Source organism: Xyrauchen texanus, chromosome 25 (genome assembly GCF_025860055.1).
Source record: "Xyrauchen texanus isolate HMW12.3.18 chromosome 25, RBS_HiC_50CHRs, whole genome shotgun sequence".
Lineage (NCBI taxonomy): Eukaryota > Metazoa > Chordata > Actinopteri > Cypriniformes > Catostomidae > Xyrauchen > Xyrauchen texanus.
Genome location: NC_068300.1, coordinates 24,759,161 through 24,781,490, shown reverse-complemented (window position 1 = coordinate 24,781,490; position 22,330 = coordinate 24,759,161). Strand labels below are relative to the sequence as shown.

Below are 22,330 nucleotides of genomic sequence, written 5' to 3'. Positions count from 1 at the left end.
TTTTGTGAAAGAGAGAGTGATTCAATCAGTGGTTGACACGGTCATGCTCACAGTAATTTCACAATAGCATCACCCGGCTAAATATGTTCTTTTAATCATATTAGCTTTTGACCATGACATTAGACTACAAATGGCTGTGGCATCTCTACATACCATGGCTTTAATTTGACTTTGTTTGTGAATTACATTTGGTGAAGTGTGTGTGGGAGTGTTAAGCATTTATATCATACTTAACTATACTAAGACACAACCTGTGAGTAGATACAGTATAGTTGCAAAGGCAACGAAACTCTAGCAGTCTGAGGATTACTATGAGAAACTAGATAAGGCATGAAAGGGTAATGACATGTAGACAGGACAAGGTCACTTCTTGTGCTGTCACATAGAAGAAAGATATGCAGAAGAAGAAAAGATGAACGGAGGAATTGACTAAAAGTGGGAGGGGAAAATAAGTTGTAGTGTTTTGTACACAGACATTAGTATACACAGAAATACAAGCTAGTAATTCAAGCAATATCACACGAGAAGGAATTGTGTTATTCAATACCACGCATTAATTTTTCTTAATCGCGATTAACGCACTTACCATCCATACAACATAAACCAGCATAAATACTTGTTGGGAGGAAGTAACCTTTGTAATATGTCCGCATGGAGTCATTACAGTGACACACACACCACAACAGCACTTCCCTCAGGGGGGATAAAATTGTGGAGAAATGACCTCTTAGTGCTATTATTTGATGTACAAAACAAGCAATGGAGGAGGAGAGTTTAAGAGATTTAACGCCCATTGCAATGAATACTAAACCTATGGGTAGCCTACTAATGCCATCTTTACACAGTAAAGGTGGCACAGAAGCTGCATCTGAAGTGGCAAGTAGGTGTATTTTGAAAGAGAAGGAATAAATGCATTTATTCCAGCAGACGCAAATGCATAAATAATGTTGTGAGATAAATATTTTACATGTAAAATGATGAATATAGAAATATGAAATGAATAAAAATATGAATGAAAACTCAACCTATGGAGACTAATTCTTTCAATAAGTCAACCTCCCAATTAGAATTTGGAAAATGTTTAATTTTTACTTGAATAGGTGGTATTTCTATCTTTATATTGTTTAAGGCTTTGTTTGGAAAATGTAAATAAAGCATTAAATTCTATATTTTGCTTTGTTTTCTTTCCTAAGATGGAAATAAATGCATTTTGACAGGAAAATAAGAATATTTGGCCTCACATTTCAAATTTTCAAAATCTGTGTTTAATCGTGATTAACTACAAAACAATATGCAATTAATCATGATTAAAAAAAATATATCAACTGACAGCCCTAATTCACACATAACAATCTGATAGCACAACTCCCTTATAAATTACTTTAAATGTGACTACGCCTGTCAGTTCTGATCAATATTAAATACCCAAAGTGGGAGGATTGTGGGAGGGCCAAAACACACTGAGCCACATCTTTTTTAATGTTCTCAATAGAAGCTATGTTCTATGTGGCCTGTTATTTGTAAGCTTTCACCCTATTTACCCACCTGTATTTCTAATGGGTGTTTAGAAGAACATAATTTACACATAGTCATAGCTCAAATGGGAATTTTGAAACCCTTGTGTGACTAAAACAACTACAAGTTTAGCAAATCTGACAGTTGTAGTCCTTCTGTAGAAACTTTGCAGTGACATGGCTTTTTAAAACATAAAAAAAGCAAGGAATATCTACCACATGCCTTATTTTACTCATAAATTGAGACCGCTATTCTAAATACTCATTAGAAATGACAAAGGAAACACATCGGTCAAAAATGCATTTATCAGTTATAGGGCTATAAACTGAGCAAAATTATTCTTGCTGTCTCTGTAATGATGAGGATGTCCAAGTGAGGCATTAACAGAGCACGGTTGTGGATACACAACCAAAGGGAGTGATTTATTGACAGATAAGGTGAAGAAATGCAAGCATGCGGGTAATGGAACAAATTCTACCCCTGTCCTCTTGCCACAACTGGACAGTGTGCTTGTTTGTTCCTTTGCATGTGCGATAGTGTAGCCAGCATATGTTTCTGAAATGTCTGTTAATCCACTGCTTCAATAACCTCTCATTGCTTTCCTTATTTGTTAGGGGGGTTATAATTTAGAACACTTGTCCAGCTAAACATGGGACGATAGAGGGCACATAGAGGTGATGATGGATTAGACAGGGATGAAGGTGGTGGGTTGAGCTTTTCTTTTGGCTGCACAGGCATTGGTTGACAAGTTCCTTGTCTGTAGTATCTTGTCCAATCCTGGCCATTGTCTAAAAAGATGAGATTAATATGAGAGGTCTTATTAGCAGAGTCTGTAGAAGTTTGTCTATCTGGACACATTTAGGAGGAAGGCTGCTGGAAGGAAGATCAAAACAATTTTCTTCTCTTGTTTTCAGATACTCTTTGATCTCACCATCAAGTCTTCAGTATGGTAAGATTTTTAGAATGGATTTAATATGGATGATAAGCTTCATTCAGTGCCTGATCTTTGTAGCGTGAGAGCACAAAAGGGATACAGTATATACACAAGTCTGATCTTGAATCTGAGGATGAAACACAGCATTGGATATGTCAATAGTACATGAGCATGGTCAAACGAAACTTGAAAGCATGCACTTACACATCTAGCTAGTTATGTAGGCACAGAAATGCTACTTTTTATATTTTCACAACTGGGGTTCAACTATGAAAAATGTAAGGCTTGAATTTGCTCAAAACAAACAGAGGACTTGCTGTGCCTATTACTGGACATGTCTAAACATACTTGGTGATTTATAAAATTACAGGGTGGGAAACATCAATCAATTTGTCAGACTTTATTTGTAGTACTAAAAGTATCATACTGTTAAGTATTTAGAACATACATTCTAAAAGGTTGGTGAAATCACTCTCTTCGTTTCCTGTCATTTCAAAGCAATCTCTTGCTGTTGGCTTGATAGGGTTTGGCCTTGTTTATGTATCTGGACAAAAGTAGTAAACTACATCATCAGAGAAGATAGAGCTTATTACAGTGCTGAGATAATCTTTTTACTTTGACATTTGCAATATCTTTAGTATCTACTGAGCATGTATATACGAGGCAGGAAATGTAATTTGTAATGTAATGCCTTTTGTGAGGTTTCCAGATATTTACATACAAGATACTTTTATCCAAAGTGACTTACAATGCATTAAAGGTATTGTGGTGGGATGAGCAAGAGACAGACACAGCGAGTGTGGTTTCAGACATCGGAGAGGCTTTTATTTTAAATAATAATAACAGAAAATGATCAGAAAAGGGCATAAAGTGTCTATGGACAATTAGTGTGAAGAATTATGGGGAATCTGGCATCCTTGCAGTGCAATGTGTCTATGAGAAGGTCGGTGAGCGAAGATAGTGCAAGGTCCAGGTATAATGGAGCGGGATCCGGTGATGTGCCGAAATCTGACTGCCCGCCAGATTCTAACTCCCCACTACATGATTGGTCCATATCCCTAAAGCCCCACCCCTAACCCTAACCATATTAGGGAGTCATTGGTCCCAACACCCAAGTCCTACCCCTACACCTACCCCTAAATATAAGAATTCTTGGAAGTCAGAATTTGGCTCAGCAACGGCCCTCAGAAGAGAAGATAATTCAAGGGAGGGGCATGCCGTTCCGCCACAGTATGTTTTTTTATTATTATTATGTGTTTCCAGGACCTTGGTGTTATCTAGCACCTAGTGCAATGCTCTACCAGTTGAGCTTTTGTCCATACATGGAACCCAACCAACTGTATATACAAAAACAAGAAGTGTTGTTATAATGATGGTCTACTTCTGTTGTTGACAAAGGTATTTATCACTGTTAGTGTATATGAGATACTGTGCAAAGTGCATAGAGTATATGAGCACATGTTTTTTGGCAGACCTCTTGTGATTCCACCTCCACTTGCAGGGTCTGTACATTTATCAAACACCTTAAACAATAACTTTCTTGAAAGAATACAGCAAATGTGCTTTAACAAGAACACATTATTGCCAATATCAACAACATAGATATTGTGGAATAATTGTGACTGTTAAACATTAAATAGAAGGCCACAATCTGTCTCATTTGAGAACATGTGGATCGTAAAATACATTAAAAATTATTTTATTTATTTGACAAGGACAGTGCTCATTAATAAAAATAAAAAAATTACTGTAAATGAGCCAGAGTTAGCCATTAAGTCAAATTTTCATCTGTTGTCCTTGGCCAGTTCTTAAAAAGGCAACCTGAAATTTAAATAAAAAAACAGCACAAATATCACATACAGATAATGCATTAAAAATAATACCCAAACCAGTACAATGCACACCCACCAAACAAATAATGGAACACAGCCATAAATAATTTGCAACACTACATACCTAAAAAAAATACATATAAAAATAACACAAAGATCAATGATAAGCAGACAGAACAAACAATAAAAAGGTAGCAGAAAAGGTCATTGATTCAGCTTCACAGCTTCAGCTGTTTAGTCACAGCTTTAGCTCTTAATGAGCTCTTATTTTTTTCTCTAATATGCATTGGTATTAAATTCCATTCTTTAGATGCTATTACAGAGAATGCTGACTGACTGGAAGTACTTCTTCAAATGGAATGATGCAGTCTCCTCTTGTGGTACCTCTAATAACTTTAGTGCTTGTTCTTTGCATGATAAATGTTTTAAGTGGGGGAGGGGCAATATTATTTAATATCTTAAAAACAAGACAAAGATTAGCATATTTAACTACATTTTCCCAGCTCAGAAGTCTGTTTATTTAAAATTTGCCAGCTGTAAAATGTGTTAGGTTTCTGATCTAAAACATTGAGGGTACGTTTAAATAAAAATTTCAAGTGGCTTCATTGTCGATTTGTTGGCCTGTGCCCAGCTTGTCAGAAAATATGTAAAATGTGGAATGATAGTGGCATTCATATATATTATTGCTGTGTTTCGGTTCATTATTCTGCACATGTTCTTCATTTTGTTGGTATCTGGAAGAACCTTTATCTATTGGTGTATTCCACTGCAGATTTCTTAGTCAATCTTATTACGAATCTACCACCTGCTTCCATTCCACCTCCTCCACCCACTCTGACTACATTCAGGTTATCCAAAATTGAATGATAATTGGACACTTGATGCACACCTACAAATTAATGTACTTTGTTATTGTAATAGATGACAAAATATAAAACCAAGTGGCATTTTGTTTTAAAGAAAGATACAACCAGCACACAATTTCAAGCATGACATTTCATGAGTGTTATGATTAAGAGAAACTCGTTCACAGTGGCTTGCGTGTTTACAAGCTGTTTAAGATTTTCTCATTGCGTTGATATTATTTGTTAATTAAGCAATATCACACGAGCAAGAGTGCGATATGGCCCTACATCAGCACTGCTGTGATTCGGCCGCAATCGATAGGTAATTACAGCAGTCCTGATGTAGGGCCCATATAGCATGTGATATTGCTTATATGAGAGATGGAGCGTGTGCGATCACCTGTTGCCACACCTAATCAGAGATGCTTACAGCTTTCTGAAGGTCAGCTTTCTCAGTGGAATACAGATATCCAAGTGGGGTATTCCTCTCTATTTCGGGGTTGCTGGTGCACAAATATCATTCATTATAGAAACAGCAATGTCCTCCGCCAACTTTACTCACCAACTGGCTCATTACACACAAAAATGATCTTTTGCCTCCACCTGCTGGCTAACATATGTAATTTAAAAAATAAAGACAGTAACTCCTAACACATAGGCACTATGCTTACACTTTAGTTTAGAACAGCACGAACACAAGCGTAGCGATACACACAGTGAAGCGTCACACCACAGTAATGCTGTCACACCATCAGTGTTCATGGAATGTCTCTCGTCCAATCAGATTCGAGGACCGGAACTAACTGTGGTATAATTTTCATTACAACATCTTCTTTTGTGTTCTGCATAAGAAAGAAAGTCATACAGGTTTGGAAAGACATGAGGGTAATACAATTATGAAAGAATTTTCATTTTTTGTGGAACTGTTCCTTTGAGGGTGACTGTCTTTAAATATCCACTTAAATGACCTTGGAACAGTTGTACCCAAATAATAGCAAAAACAGCAAGTAAAATTGAAATTAATTCAGTGAAAGTTCTTGCATCATTTGATTGCGAATCCCACTTGGTTTAACATTTAATTGTTTAGTACAATGAAGGTCATACATTTTTAAATGTGGTGTCGAAATATTTTTAAATTATATTATATTCAGTGTAGGGTAGTAATGGATTACATAATCAGATTAGATAAACTGAAGTACTTGTCATTGGATTATATTACATTTTATAATTTAACAATGTGCAGAGTCAGATTACAGTTACTTTTGTGGATTACATTACTAATTTACTGATTATGCTTCAAACTTTTTAAAGAGCGGCCTAAAACAGAGCCTATAATACGTGTGATAGGTCTAGCTATTTAACACTAAACACAGTAAAGAAAGTGTTGACCCATTCTTCATAAAGCCATGTACAGTAATAACTTGATTTATTTATTTAATAACGTTATTTGTTGATTAGTAATAACAAATTTGTTGACGTTAACTCTCTAAAAACAATTGAGCAATGCATTCTTTGCTTAACAAAAATAATTTGAAAGCTCTCTATATATGTTTCTATATATAAGGTATTTTATCTTATATTGGTCTGTATCAAAACCAAGGGAGCTGCCTCTGGAGGCAGCATTTTAAGGCATCTTAGGCGCAATGCGAAGGCTGTGAAAAAGGCCCAATTCTAAGGTATCTTCATATCCAGAACCCAGAACACACTGCTCTGTGAAAAAATAAATCAAAGATGGCTGACGAAGCAAAAAATAAATAAATTCAATACTGAAAATTATTGACAAACAATAGTTAAAAATAATAGAAAACTGCTTATTTCAGGAGAAAGTGTGCTATGGTTATCCTCAGTAGAGTATTGCGTTGTTCCTCTCACGTCACCTGTATTGAAATCCATTGTGATTCGAGTTTCCATCAGGGTGTCTGTGATGAGCGCTATTTGAATGATGCGTTGAATTGTTGCCTGTTATGAGCATTCAAAATCAGTCTCTTCAGAGGCTCTTTTTCAGTCAGGATTCTACCAAAGAAGAAAGCTGCCTATGTAGGCAAGAGACAGCTAGGCAGCACACAAAGTATTGGAACAGACCCATTATATATTTTACAAATTTTTAATGAAAGGAGTGTTAATTGGTTAGTAACACGTTTAAAAAAAAATATATTCTTTTTTTTTCTCCCCAATTTGGAATGCCCGATTCCCAATGCACTCTAAGACCTCGTGGTGGTGTAGTGACTTGCCTCAATCCATGTAGCGGAGGACGAATCTCAGTTGCCTCCGCGTCTGAGACCGTCAATCCACACATCTTATCACGTGGCTAGTTGAGTGCGTTATTGTGGAGACATCGCGCATGTGGAGGCTTCACGCCATCCACCGCTCACCACATGCCCCACCGAGAGCGAACCACATTATAGCAACCACGAGGAGGAAATATTATTTATGATTGTTTGTTATCTTTACAATTTGTCATCATGTACCAATCCTGAAGTAGAAAGGCTTGTCATATGTATTCACTAATTTGAGTAAATTTCACAGGTAAATTAAATAAGTACATTTTACTTTTCAAAGCTGATGTTCCCAGCATGCACCATACTTAATTAATGAGCTTTTATACTTTTACTATTTGCAAGGTTATTAACTGTTTTTAATGTTGATTTTGATTTTACGTTTGGTCATTTATTTATTTTTTGGGGTGAAATCTGAAGTTCATTTTCTAATCATTACTGGTTCATTATCAAAAACAATTATGTGTTGATTGTTATCATGTTTTTTGCAAGCAATTGTTGAAAACTGCATGCACAGCTCTGTATCTTGTTTCAATCATCTGTAATGCAAGGTGACGTTGTCTAATAGATTATATAGCATGCATAAAGCTTCCGTTTTAAAGGCTTCATTATGTCATGTGGGACGTGGTAAAATGTGTGTTTATAAGGGAAGTTCAAAAGTGTTCTAATTAAATGTTCATTTAAATTTTAAGATAGACCCATTTTTCTGTTGCAGTTTTTTTTTCCAGTGTTTTCCTGCTCTGGCAAGAAAAAAAGGCTGCGCTGCGCATGTTCAGTGTTTTCTTATTAACTTTTTTTATAGTGATTTTGTAATTAAAGGATGATGAAATAAAATGATGCCAAAATAATAATAAAGAGAAAACATTATACAGACAAAATTGAAATGCGGGACACTGCTTATGACTTGCGGGACGCGGGACATAGCTTCCAATTTCGGGACTGCGACAGGTGGTCACCCTACCATACGACCTGCGTTAGACATGCTTGTGTCGCGTCTCGGGTGTGTTGCGTCATAAAAATAAAATGTTTAGGTCGCTGTGTCAAGTTAAATATAGTTTAATACTCAATCTTTAAACACATATTGAGATCCCTTAGTTCGCATTTGAACTCTTGTAATCCATATCTGTGTTGTTTTCTTCACTGTATAAACTGTGTGTTGTTCACACAGCTGAAATTTCACTTACTGCCCACCTGTTTTCTCGTTAATAATTCAGGAAATACATTTCCTGCATTATAATACTCAAAATCCATAACATTTTTTGTAAATCCCCCTTGAACGTTTTCTGGGTTTCCTGTAGCTCAACTGGTAGGGTATAGTACTAGGAACACCAAGATCATGGGTTAGGGAACACACAAACTGATCAAATAAATTCTTTGAATTCACTTTTGATTTGGATAAAACATCTACCAAATGTGGTTCAAAATTATGAAGGAAGACATTTTGTACTTTCATTGTACTCTGATATACCCCATGGTGCTCTCATACAGTAATCTTTCTCTTTCTCATTAGCCCACTGATGCCCAGACTGATGCCCGCTCTTTCCTGAGTGAGGACATGATTGCTGGTGAGTGTGTGAATATGCCATTGACAAGCTCATTGAGATTTAGCATATTACATGTGGCTGAAGAGCAGTCTGAAAAGTTGTTGGAGCCCATTACTGGGGAACATTTTAATCACTCTTCCTTCCTTTGAAATTGATAACATAAAAAAGTCAAACTGATAATGCAGCTTTTCACATCCTGAAATCCTTTTTTCATTCCACTTTAAAGAGTTCAAGGCTGCCTTCGACATGTTCGACACTGATGGTGGTGGTGATATCAGCACCAAGGAGTTGGGTACCGTCATGAGGATGTTGGGTCAGAACCCAACTAGAGAGGAGCTGGATGCCATCATTGAAGAAGTAGATGAAGATGGTAAGTCATTAAATCAATCCCAGGGGTTGAAAAGCAGCCTACTTAAGTAATTGTGCCTTGTCATACATTATACAGTACTATGGTTACTTTACCTAAAAATGAAAATTCTGTTATTATTTACTCACCATAATGTTGTCCATCTAAACTTGCTTGACATTCTTTCTTCTGTGGAACAAAAAAGGAGATGTTTTGCAGAATGTTAGCGACTGACTGTTAGACCTTTCACTTTTTAATTGAATGGAAAAAATATTAAACTAAAGTGAATGTTAGGCTAATATTTTGCCTAATATGTCCTTATTATGATTGAACATGGTTCTGGTACACAAATATTACGCTAATAAACATGTGTAGCTGATAGTTGTGAGTGTATCTGATCAAGTGTATTTTCTGTAAGAACACATGCATGTTAGCAGCAGCTTTGTTTAAAGACCTCATGAAATATCTTGATTGCAGTTTTTTTTCTTATGTCGATGTAAACGTTGACGTCCCAAAAGCATAACACTGAAGATCACCAAGAATGATTCAATTAATCCTTGGATGGACTCACATGTCATTTTGACCTGTTTTAACTTTTAACACTGATTTACATTAACTTAACTTTACATTTTCTGCCTGAAGTTTGACACGCTCTACAGACGTGATCTGAACCTGGCAATGTAATGTTTTTAAAATGTCATGTATTTATAAACAAAGCTGTTCTAAAGGCTCCTCCAAAGGGACTTTTATTCTGAGACTGTAGCCATGGTAACAGTATTGCAGTGAGCAGTATAATTAGTTAAGCTGCTGCTATTGGCTGTGTCTATGTAAGCTGTGTGAGCTGTTAGCTGAAAAGATGTTTATTCCAATTTGTTTGTGATAATTGATGCAGATGTAACATCCACATGTTAGTCATTGACTTTAAAACTACAAAACTATATCTCTATCTCTATATATACATATATGTGTATATCACTGAATCTACATCTGTGGTCCATTCATCAACCATAATCACACAGAGATTAAGTTGAACATTTGTCTCCTCATCATTTGTGCTCTGACAGACAGCCAGGGGGTTTACTCGTCCATTAGTTAATCAGAACCTAACAGTTCAATAGCCTTTATAACAAAATTGGTCCATCGAGACAGATTTGAGCATTCCCTTTTGACATTATGAACTCTGATGACAAGATTATTGGAGGAGATTAAGTTAAGCGATGTACTCACCCTCCAGTTTATCCACCGCGATATGAGGTGCAATACACACTTGGCAGAATGGTCACTGAGCCTGATGTTTCATGCACCTATGAGGCACCTGTCCACCAGATTCCTCCCCCATCCTTTCAACCTTACTCAACACCCCCCCCCCCATGGTGATCTGGACCGACTATCACCGACTATGTCCCCGGGTTATAAGCCTCCTCAGCATGCGAGCCTAACAATAACCTGAGTACATGGGTGGATGCCCTTGCCCTGTCTGATACGGCTGCCACTATTTACCAACCTGTAATGCAACAGACTAGAAACGATCCCTTTGTTCCTGCAGCAGCTCAGTCACACCCTCTTCAGCCTTATGCTTCTGATGCTTTTGGACGTCCTCCCCCTCCTATCACTAAAGACATTCAGGGGTTACTAATACCTAAGGCCATGCCCTTACCTGTCAACCATAAGACAGTGCCTATTCTCTCATGATTCATTTCAGTGCCTGCTTATTCAAGTCCTCTAGTCTTAGCACAAAAGTCAGAGCCCAACCTATGAACTAGCACTTTATTTTGGGTCTGAACATGTGTATAGTGGACCTACCCCTACGATCCCCAAGTTCAGTCGGCCTGAAGCCTTGGAGAATCTTCTCCATCCAGACAGGACTGAACTTTATAAATAGCAGATCTTGGTGGATATTCTTAAGCTTGAGTAGGCTATAATAATACCAGATGCTTATCTGAACTCACCTGCCCCATTCACTGATACAATGGCTGCGCTCTATGAGAAATTCGGCCAACCGCATCAGCTAGCCTTAAGGAGAATCGCTATTGTCCTTGAGAACCCTTACATAAAGCGAGGTGATATCTCCACCTTCCAGAGTTTTGCTCTCCAGGTGCAGTCACTAGTTGGCCTACTGAGAACCTTAGGACGTGACGGTGAACTGGAGTTGAGATGTGGGTCTCATGTCGCGCACCTGCTGAGCAAGCTTCTCCAACCTGGAGAATGTTCAGCCAACCTGGCACTAATCTAGTTGACCTTTCGAATTGGCTCTTTTACAAAACCTGGTGCCATAGCTATGATGCCGAGCCGATGTCTAAGGGCTTGCATGCTAAGTCAGACTTTGCAAAGAGAACTGTGACCATCTCGCATTGTGTTGGAGAATCCCAGAGTGAGACTCCTGTCTATCGTAAAGATTCTGTTTCACTAACTAAGCCTGCTAAAGTGAGACGTTATTGTCCTTTCTGTGATAAGATTTATCAATAACTGTGTCAGTGTGCCTCCTTTGCTAAACTTACCTCCGATCAAGTCAGGACCTGGATTTGTAGCAACAATCTTTGTTGGCGTTGTGCTAGGTCGCACCATGCAGCTCAATGTGACCTTAAAATGTCCTGCAAACTCTGCCAAGCACCCATCTTCACCCTCTCAATGAGTTTAATGTTAGTGCATCCAAGAAGGAGGATTCAGCTAACGTGGAGAAGAGCTGCCTGACAAATTCCTCTCCAGATCGATTCTTTCAGGATAAACCCTCTATCGGAGGTTGTGTTATACTCAAAGTAGTTCCTGTAAATTTGCATTATGAAGATAGCACCTTGGACACATTCACTCTCCTAGATGATGGCTCAGAGCTAACTATTCTGCTCTCCACTGCAGATAAAGCCTTGGGCATCCAAGGTGTTCCTGAAGATCGTGAGAGATGACATTCAAGCTGTGTGAGCTGTTAGCTGAAAAGATTTTTAATCCTGTTTGTTCGTGATGATTGATGCAGATGTAACATCCACATCAAAACTCAAATCTACAAAACTATATCTCTATCTCTATATATACATATATGTGTATATCACTGAATCTACATCTTTGGTCCATTCATCAACCATCAATACACAGTGATTAAGTTGAACATTTGTCTCCTCATCATTTGTGGCACTAAGTGGGGTTTACTCATCCATTAGTTAATCAGAACCTAACAATTAAAAAGCCTCTACAACAAAAGCTATAAACCTCGAGGTTATTGAGCAAACAGAGCCTTTTTTACAGGCTTTTGAAACTGAAAATAAAAAATTGGTTAATTTTACCCAGCAGATTTCAAAGTAAAGACTTATTCGTTAAGACCATCCAAGGGTTAAACTTACTGATGTTGATACATATAATAAGTTTGTTGCTACACTCGGATAAAGACCTGGATAAAGAACTACAATACTGCTTTGAATTTGATTAGTCTCATCGCAGTATCAGCTTAATTATAAAATGATTAATTAGATAAGACATGCCTTTCAGCATTTAATAAATCTTGACATACATATTATGAACTATAACCCTATTATTCCAAAGAGTGGAACTGAGAAGAGGATAAGTTGTGAAAATCTGAGGAAGCAGTATTTGCAGGGCCATCACCATAATATATGCTTTAAGCTAGCAATACTTCACTGTCAAGGTTGGAGTATAAGGCTGAGGACTCAAATGCAATAATCAACAAAACAATTGATTTAACGGGCAAAAACCAAAACAAAAGATTCCTAAATGCCAAATAAAATCATCCAGGGTGCTAGCAGTGAAATGAGCAGACATAGCTAATGGATAAAGAGCCAGAGAGCAATCCACTAGGCAAGACTGGAAGAGAACACCTCACCAGCCACGTAAGTGAAAGCCAGAAGGGACAGAGATACGGGCACAAGGGCAGGAACCGACAGACAAATTCGACAAGACAGGAAGACTCTGAAGGGAAACTACCAAACCGAAACCTAGACAGGGTAATATCCACATAAAGAACTGGTACAAGACAGAAAACACAAAGAGATAAAATAGGGAAGGAGGATAACGAGGGAAGCAGATGAAGCAGATAAACTAATAACAAGGCAAAGTAGGAGACCAAGAACTGAAAGAAGAGCACATGGCAAGTGAACACAAAAAGAAGCTATGTGCTCACATATAACAAGGGAAAACATGGCATGGGTTTTAGAATGCTGACACCAAAAAACTGTAAACAAGACCGAACAAGATGCCAGGATCCTGACTCTTTACAAAGTAGTAACCACATCACAATGTGTCAAGCAAACCAAGGCTGTTTAGGTAATATTAGTGAGGTCCATTAAATTTTTTTTTAAAACATACAGTAAATCCTAAATCCTGGCTATTAACAAACATATAAGTGAAGTCAAGCAAAACAAAATGTATATCTCTAATTTTATCATTGTCCAGAAAAGTTCTCCTCCATTTTTTATTTTAAGAAAAATGTACTTTTTTTAACTCTTCCATGACAAAAAGTAATTTCATTTTTGATCATAGCCACAAATTCACTGTCATATCTTCTTAACGCAAAGTCTAAACTTATTGAAACATTGTAAACTTCAAAAGATTTTTTGAAGGAACTAACAGCATGATCAGGGAAGTATGCATGTTTTTTGGGTTATGTGCTAACCTGCCCTTAAAATATTGATTGGACAACTCAACAAAAATGGGCGCCAGTAGCAAATCAGCAGCTAATAACTTGTGTTGTGAATGTCTGATCATTATGAAATTTGGCATCCACATACAGGTTGTCTTCCAAATTTTGTGTGAATTGGCCGGGTGATGCTATAATAAGATAATATATAGTTTCTTTGGTTTTTAACTCTGGAACTGCAAATTCTAACATAATTATTTTTCTTCTGAATCCTTACATGCTCCTGAATCAATCTGTCATATGGCTTTTAATTTTTTACAGATTGCCACCTATACATTTTTTGGGTGTGTTCTATAATATCTAGTTGGATCTTGTGACTGCAATGTCCAAATATTTTTAAAACTAGGCACACATGGACAACAGAACACTCTGAGGATGTGTACCACACTTCAATTTTCGTTGTTTATGCAAATTAAAATTGTAAGCAAGTTAATTGAACTGTAAATGAAAGATGAAAGATTTACTACCACTTTTGTCCACTAGAAAATAAATCCTTGTATGTCTGAAATCCACATGCCAACAAAGTAACAAGATTACTATGTAAAACAATTACTGTGCCCCTGACAGATCTTTTCTTTAAAATTTGGCAATTTTCTTTAAATTTTTCAAAACTGATTTGACCCCAATTTATATTTTTATTTGCATTCTGTTAGCTACAATGCATTATTTGCATTCAGCATTGTCTTTTCCTTGTGTCTTCCTGTATCACATCTAAGATTTGCTTACGCAGGCAGTGGAACTATCGACTTTGAGGAGTTCTTGGTCATGATGGTGCAGCAGTTAAAGGAAGACCAGGCTGGCAAGAGCGAGGAGGAGCTATCGGAATGCTTCCGTGTCTTTGACAAGTATGTCACCCAATGCCCACACCAAATAGAAGTAACAACAGGGTGAGAAAAGGGTTGTGGTCTTTGACTTAATCTGTCATGTCCACAAAAAGTGCTTAAAAAAATCAGGATAAGAACTTGATTTTTTAAACTTTTTTAAAGTTTAGTAGTACAGTTAGCTGTCTTGGCTCATTTGTTATAATCTAGGTGAGATAAGACATGAACAAAGTACTTTTGTTTAAATTGACAGTCTGTAATCACCATACATTTTAATTATGTAAAAGATCAGCTTTGACATTATGTTCCACAGGAAAATGTCATACATTTTGGAGGGACATGAGGGTGTTAGATGATGTATACAGACATTTTAGCTAAAGATCTGCAGAAGGTGTGACTCTATAGGACTGACCAAATTGGAAAGCATGATGTCTACCACAGTGTTTTAAACCACCCTTTCCTTACCTAATAAATGAAAATATTGAAATGCCAATTACTGTATATATGGTATATGGTATTTTTAAATTGAATGTCTTATTTGTCTTTAAGTGCATTATGGAATTAAATGAACTGTGAGTCACCACTTGATTTCTTCCCCATTTTGTCCCATTAAACAGGAACCAAGATGGTTTCATAGATCGTGAGGAGTTTGGAAATATCATGCATGCCACTGGAGAGCCAGTGGCAGAGGAAGATATAGATGAACTCATGGCAGATGCAGACACAAACAAAGATGGAAAGATTGATTTTGATGGTATCTTATTTACTTTTCATGAACAATGCGTTCTGTGCTGCCCTCAAGTGGGATCAAAAGGATCCATAGCTGTACACAAATACCCACACACAAAGGTCAAAAATGATCCAGGGCTCAGGACAAAAATATTTCAAATGTGGAGGCAAAAATGCTTTTATACTGTATATTTTGTTAAACATTTGATGTATTTAATTATATTCCTTCATATTAGCATATTATAATTATATTATAGACTCACTTAACACTTCATTAAGAACACTATGGTCCTAATAAAGTGCAAGACATGGTGTTTTGCTGTTGTACCCCATCCACCTTAATTTTTTTTTTTATTTTTATTTTACCTTTATTTAACCAGGTTAATCGGTTGAGAACAGGTTCTCATTTGCAACCGCGACATGGCCAAGATAAGGCGCAGGGTACAAGGCGACATAAAATTACACATGACATACCAACATACAATTACACAGTCATGAATATAGAAAACATTCAGATTCAATTAAAAGGTACTGGACAATATATAAGAATAGAAATTAAAGGACTTGATAGTTTAAAAAATGTAAAATGGCAGTGCAAAAGAAATGGCAGTCAGATAACAGTACAGTCCAACATGGATAAATTGATAATGTGCAAGTAAATGCAGTGACAGCCATTTAGTTGAATATGTGCAAAAATACATAAGTCTTTGTTCACAAAGAGCATTAAGGTTTGACCTTGTTATTGTTTTTAACACCATTCTGAGTAAACTCTAGAGAGACTGTAGTGTGTGAAAATCCCAGGAGATAAACAGTTACAGAAATACTCAAACCAGCCCATCTGGCACCAACAATATTGCCACGGTCAAAATGTCTTAGATCACATTTTTCCCCTTGCTGATGGTTGATGTGAACATTAACTGAATTTCCTGATGATTGTATTAATTGAACTGCTGCTAAAGGATTGGCTGATTAGATAATCTGATGAATAGTAGGTGCAAGCTGTTCCTAATAAAGTGCTCAGTGTGTGTACGTTATATTATAATACACTAGGCCTATCCAGTTATACAGCGTGCTTAGTTCCAGCGCTGACACAATAGTGACCTGAAATGTAAAGCTAATATGAAGTGATTTTATATGAATTCTCAGAATTCACTTTAGTAAAATATACTGTTAGATAGTATAGAGCTGTAAAAATCTAATCTTCTGCTTTATTTCAGCTATTGTGCATTTAATGATTGTTTAATTTTATAGGTCATATTTGTCATAATTGGTCATAATTGTTCAGATCTGAATTGTTTTGTATTTATATGGTTAAAAACACAATATTCCCTCATAAAGGTAATAATTGCCACCTTAATTAAAAAAACGTACTTTCTATTAATGATAACATCATTTTATAAAAAATGTTGCCCTGATGCTTCTGTTGTCATGGATATTAGTGAGAGGCAAGTATTTTTTGACTTAACTAATTCAAAAGAGTATTACATCATAAATACCATGCCGTGGGTTTGACATTTCATTTTCCCTTTTCATTTCAGAGTTTCTGAAAATGATGGAGAATGTCCAGTAAAAAAAAAAACAAAGAATTATATAAATTCAACCCACCCAAAGTGGGACTAAGCAGAGGACAACCCATGCCAAAGCCTGCATAAGAAAAGAGTATTGAGGAGCACAACCCCCCAGTTTTAACAGTAAAAGTGGACTGGAATTGGCTTTGAAAGACAGAGAATATGGTGGATGAGTGTAGTCTCCTCGGCAAAGCCCCTCAGTGACTGTACTTTGAATATGTACATAAATAATCGTCCATAACTTTGAAGAGGAAGCAACAAACCCTATACTCCCACCCACCATGATTTGCCCCCAGCTGTCCACAACTACACCTGCTCTCTCCCAAGACACTATCCCAGCTTCTTTTAACCCTCTTCACTTCGTCCCCACCCATGAAGTGTTTCAAAATAACCCTGCATTATTATTGTTCTCAGAAACATTTGACAATATTGTGTTGTCATGGCAATAAGAAATATCCTCTTTTCTTTAGCTCACATGTCAGCAGCATATACCTATTAAAATGAAAGAGCATGAGGTTTTGGCCAAACTACTCATTATTTGTGCTAATTTCATTTGATTTCTGTGAAAACTGAAGCTAATTTATTCAATGCTTTAACATGATCATTTAAGCTATAGTATTTTCACTTTCATGCCTAAAGAAAGTTTGTTATGAATCAAAATGTTACAATTCTAGAAACTATACCTGAGATTTGTGTGATCTTATCACCCACCCTCGTGCCATTCCAAGATCATGTCATTACCCCCTCATTCTGCCCCATCCATTTACCCCATATGTCGAAACCAATTTGCAATTTGCAATTTGCTTGGCAATCAAGAATAGATCCATAAACGCATGTTGAAGTTTGTATTGATTTTTTCTTCAGTTGGTCACTTGAGATATTTATTTCCTCTCTTCATACTTACTCTGCCTACTGATGTAAACAACATAATATTTAAAGTCTTCACATAACCATGCAAGGTCATAAAAATACCACTTTTGATTCCTTATGGCAACCTCTCATGCCACAGCAGTAAAGGCATGCAAGTTGCATATATACTCTATACATAGTATGTTGTTGTGGTGGAAACAAGGCACAAGCTTGAATGTCCAAATTGTCTTCTTAGCTGGAAAATCATGTGATCCTTTTGACACCTCTTTGTCTTTATAGATGTATCTCATGCCAGTGCTGCAAATACAATTTCCACAGCTGCAATGGTTAGATGCCATAATATTAATTCAGTTCCATCCTTTAGGAGGCAGTATGAAATCATTCAGATGGCAGGCAGTAAACCAGGACTTCTTTGTTCTTATGGTACACATCACCCCTCAAATTTTTTGAATCACCCCATTTCTGCCTGAGGGTATATACAGCCCACAATTCCCTCCTCCGGGTTCGCTCTGCATCCTTCTCCTCCAATCCACGTCTTTATGATTCTTCACTCAGGAAACACATCCCATACAAGGAGTGTCAGGTTTAGTGTCTTCAGTGTGTGGACTACCTGTGTTTTTGCCATTTGGGTGGGGCGGAGTGTAGTGGAGATGCTATTCAGGGAACGCTAACGAATTGCAACACAGCAATTTCCCAAATGGTTTAAGGTTTCTCTGCTTGACTAAAATGGGAGAACACTATAGGCTCTCACCATTTAAGAAATGAATTCCCATCTGTACACTTTAGAAAAAGCTTTATAGTATTCCTTACACTTAAGACTTTACTTAAATAATTATAACAATATGAGACATTCTAGCTGTGAAAGTTGAAGTGATACTTAGTTCTCACAAACGTGGTTTGAGCAGAACTAGATAAAAGCAAAGTCTTTCCTGCACTGAACTATATAGTCCCAGGGATTTTTGGCCCAATTGATAATATTTACATATAGTTTACATATTCCAAACAACAACAACAACAACAGCAAAACACCAGACTCAAAAGATACAAATAAATTAATCAGCATTTCCAATACTGACACAATCTAGTCTTTTCCCGCTCTAACCAAATTAATATAGGCTTTCAGGCAGTAAATACAGCAGAATAAATGTAGACACAATTTTCCCGTCTTTTAACAGACCGACCATTGCTTACACATTTCACATTTCGATTGGCTTATTTGGGGCCTCAGAACCCTTAAAAGTTCAAGATTCTAAATCTGGACCGGGGCTGGGCGTGTCTTGGGTGGGCTGCTTAAAGTGTGTCTGAACTGTCACTTGACGTCTAGTCTTACTGTTGAGGTGCGATCGCATTGACCACTGCTTGTCTCGTGGATACGTGAGGGAGGCTAATCCACAACCATGGTAAGAGATTATATAATCTAAACGCATGAATACATTAAATGTGCAAGTGTTTTAATAGTCAGAAAGTAATCAGATAGCCTTTCCGAATTACACCTAGGCCTGTCAATGTAAATTATATCTGTTGTTATTATATATTATAGGCTACTATCAAACATTATTAACAGTTCCCATTCGGTTTTGTGTGCATTTCTTAAAAATTTTTTTATGAAGAATAAAAATTCAAATGGAATGAGATAACATGGTATTTTGAGCATGTGTGTTTAGAAACTTTCCTCCTCAAACATAAATGAGAGTTTTACACATATCAGTAATTTATGGTTGGGATGAATTAGCCTTTAACAGAAAGGGATGGGAGGGACCAAAAATCAGTAAGTGTGTGGTGGTGGTGGATATCATGCTATTTGATATGCAACTGGTCAGCAGGTTAAATGAGTTACCTAAAAGCTTAGACAACACATTCCAAGGGTCCTATTTCGGAATTACCATGTACAGTCACTGACTGTTGGGATTACTTGTTGGGCCTTAAAATAGTTACAATATTATCCAGCAGGGGGGTTTGGGGCGCCAACTGCTGTTTGCAGGGCCTACAACCCTGTTTTGACACAGGACAACATAGGCATGGGCTGAATTAGATTATTTGGAAAACAAAAACAAATGACTCAGTAACACTTTACAATAAGGTTCCATTTGTAAACATTAGTTAATGCATTAGGTATCATGAACAAAAAATTTACAATATATATATATTTTTTACAGCATGTATTCATCTTAAAGTTAGTTAAAAAAAAAACAATTGTTAATTGTTAGTTCATGTGAGTTTATAGTGCATTAACAAATGTTAACTAATACAACTTTTGATTTAAAAAATGTATTACTATATGTTGAAACTAACATTAGTACATTAAACCAAGATTAGTAAATGCTGTAAAAGTATTGTTCATTCTCAGTTCATGATAAATAATGTTAAATAAATGGAACCTTATATACAAGTGACCCGTTGAAATTAACCGTTCGCCATGTCGTTCTGTAGACTGACGCGCAACAGGAGGCCCGCTCATATTTGAGCGAGGAGATGCTTGCCGGTGAGTGTACAAACAGACAAATTAGATTATAATATTTCTTTGCAGTTCTTGCCTAACATACATATTTAACATCTTTCCGTTCCATTAAACAGTTTTCTTTGTCAATTTTAAGAGTTCAAGGCTGCCTTTGACATGTTCGACACCGATGGTGGCGGTGATATCAGCACCAAGGAGTTGGGTACCGTCATGAGGATGTTGGGTCAGAATCCAACCAGAGAGGAGTTGGAAGAAATCATTGAGGAGGTTGATGAAGACGGTAGGGAAAATAAATAAATACATACATAAATGGGCCCTCTGAAATCATTTCAAGACACTTTTCCACATATTATCCCATCCCACCAAGTGATAACATATGCATACATTAATAACAGATTAATTATAAGATCTGTATAGTTATTAAACATGAAAATCAAACATTTGATGTTCTTCAATATGGAAAACTGTAGGCAGCGGATCCATCGACTTTGAAGAGTTCTTGGTCATGATGGTGAGACTCCTAAAGGAGGACCAGGCTGGCAAGAGTGAAGAAGAGTTGGCTGAATGCTTCCGTGTGCTGGACAAGTATGTCATTTGATATGTTCTTGTGTACACCTGTTTTGGATGGTGGCCCAATATCGAACTCACTTCACTGTTATTCTGCAGGAATGGTGATGGTTACATCGACAGAGACGAGTTTGCTGAGATCATCCGCAGCACCGGTGAATCCATCACGGATGAGGAGATTGATGAGCTGCTTAAAGATGGAGACAAAAACAACGATGGCATGCTGGACTTTGATGGTATGTTTATGTTTTATAAATTACATTACCACATATACAAGGGAATCCAATCAAGTATGATGTAGAATTGAAACACATAACACTAAATGCCTCCTTCTTTCTTTCCACAGAATTCCTCAAGATGATGGAGAACGTGCAGTAAAACAGGGACTCATGGACATTCCTCCCCTTCTCACTCCTGCCGAATTAAACCCAACCCTCTTAATGCCACTCAAACTCTCCTTCCCCTTTCATCCTCTATCTGCTTCACCGCCTCCAAACCTCCATCTTGCCTCTTCAGCAGACAGACAAACACCTTTGTGGGATTTGCCAAGGTTCAGCCCACAATGCTCCTGATTTTGGGCTCTGACCCTGACCCTAATGCAAGACCCAAGGTGCCAAGCTGTGGTGTGGTTCTTATTCCGCTTGAAGCACGTGCCATGTAGACCCCACATTAGTGGGTGTTAAGTCTAGATTTAGTCTAGATCAGCAGCTTGTTATCGCTGCATTGACCAATGCTAAAGCCACCACTTCATTGTACTGAAGAACTAATGCTTGAAAACATAATAAAAAATAAAACATACTCATGTTTAGTTGGTCTGACATTTTGAATTGTATGGTTTTGTTTTGAGGAATTTATCAATTAAACATTCTTTTTTTTCTTCTCACTGTTTATTTTAGCCACAAACGCCAAACCTTTATAATATTCTATTAGCCATATAAAATTGCTCACCTTTTCTACTGCACATTTCAGGAAATATAAATGATCAAGATGACATTTTCTGTGTGCTGTGTACAAAAGTGTGTAAATCAGTCAGTTGTCTTTTTTTATATGGTCAATGGCTACTGAGTATTAGTTGCACATTAAGAGGTTGCACATTAAGAATGCTAAAAAAATTAACTACACATCTAAAAGTATTTCAATTCACACTTAAACTTTCAAAAGTGGCCATTTGAATGGCTTCTGACACATAATGAATAACTTGATCTGGCTTGTACTTTTACAATGTCCTAATGTGACTTACAAATGCATAGCTAAGATATAACTAGCCCTAGAAGTCAGTGAAAATTGAATATAGTCAAAGTCTTTCCAGCAAGTCAGTCCACTTTTTGTCATCTCCAGCTCCACTGGAGCTATTACCAGTCATGAAAGTGAAGCTAGTATACT

At 37.0% G+C, this 22,330-nt stretch overlaps 2 protein-coding genes across 2 annotated transcripts; both read left to right on the top strand.

Moving 5' to 3' along the window:
- Positions 1-2,315: 2,315 nt before the first annotated feature.
- On the top strand, positions 2,316-19,121 carry tnnc2.1 (troponin C2, fast skeletal type, tandem duplicate 1). The gene is made up of 6 exons (XM_052091793.1): positions 2,316-2,464; positions 8,913-8,967; positions 9,173-9,316; positions 14,665-14,779; positions 15,373-15,509; positions 17,023-19,121. The coding sequence occupies exons 1-6, from the start codon at positions 2,462-2,464 to the stop codon at positions 17,052-17,054; spliced, it is 486 nt and encodes a 161-aa protein (XP_051947753.1). The 5' UTR covers positions 2,316-2,461; the 3' UTR covers positions 17,055-19,121.
- A 90-nt stretch (positions 19,122-19,211) lies between these two features.
- Positions 19,212-21,745, top strand: LOC127619063 (troponin C, skeletal muscle-like). The gene is made up of 6 exons (XM_052091794.1): positions 19,212-19,322; positions 20,353-20,404; positions 20,517-20,660; positions 20,851-20,965; positions 21,047-21,183; positions 21,294-21,745. Exons 1-6 carry the CDS (start codon positions 19,320-19,322, stop codon positions 21,323-21,325), a joined length of 483 nt encoding a protein of 160 aa, XP_051947754.1. The 5' UTR covers positions 19,212-19,319; the 3' UTR covers positions 21,326-21,745.
- The last annotated feature ends 585 nt before the right edge of the window (positions 21,746-22,330 follow it).

Bases quoted from the DNA above. Each gene is read 5' to 3' on its own strand.
- tnnc2.1 (XM_052091793.1), top strand. The intron at 14,780-15,372 runs GTATGTCACCCA...CCCATTAAACAG, and splicing joins TGCTTCCGTGTCTTTGACAA to GAACCAAGATGGTTTCATAG. The intron at 15,510-17,022 runs GTATCTTATTTA...TTTTCATTTCAG, and splicing joins TGGAAAGATTGATTTTGATG to AGTTTCTGAAAATGATGGAG.
- LOC127619063 (XM_052091794.1), top strand. The intron at 20,661-20,850 runs GTAGGGAAAATA...GGAAAACTGTAG, and splicing joins TGAGGAGGTTGATGAAGACG to GCAGCGGATCCATCGACTTT. The intron at 21,184-21,293 runs GTATGTTTATGT...TTCTTTCCACAG, and splicing joins TGGCATGCTGGACTTTGATG to AATTCCTCAAGATGATGGAG.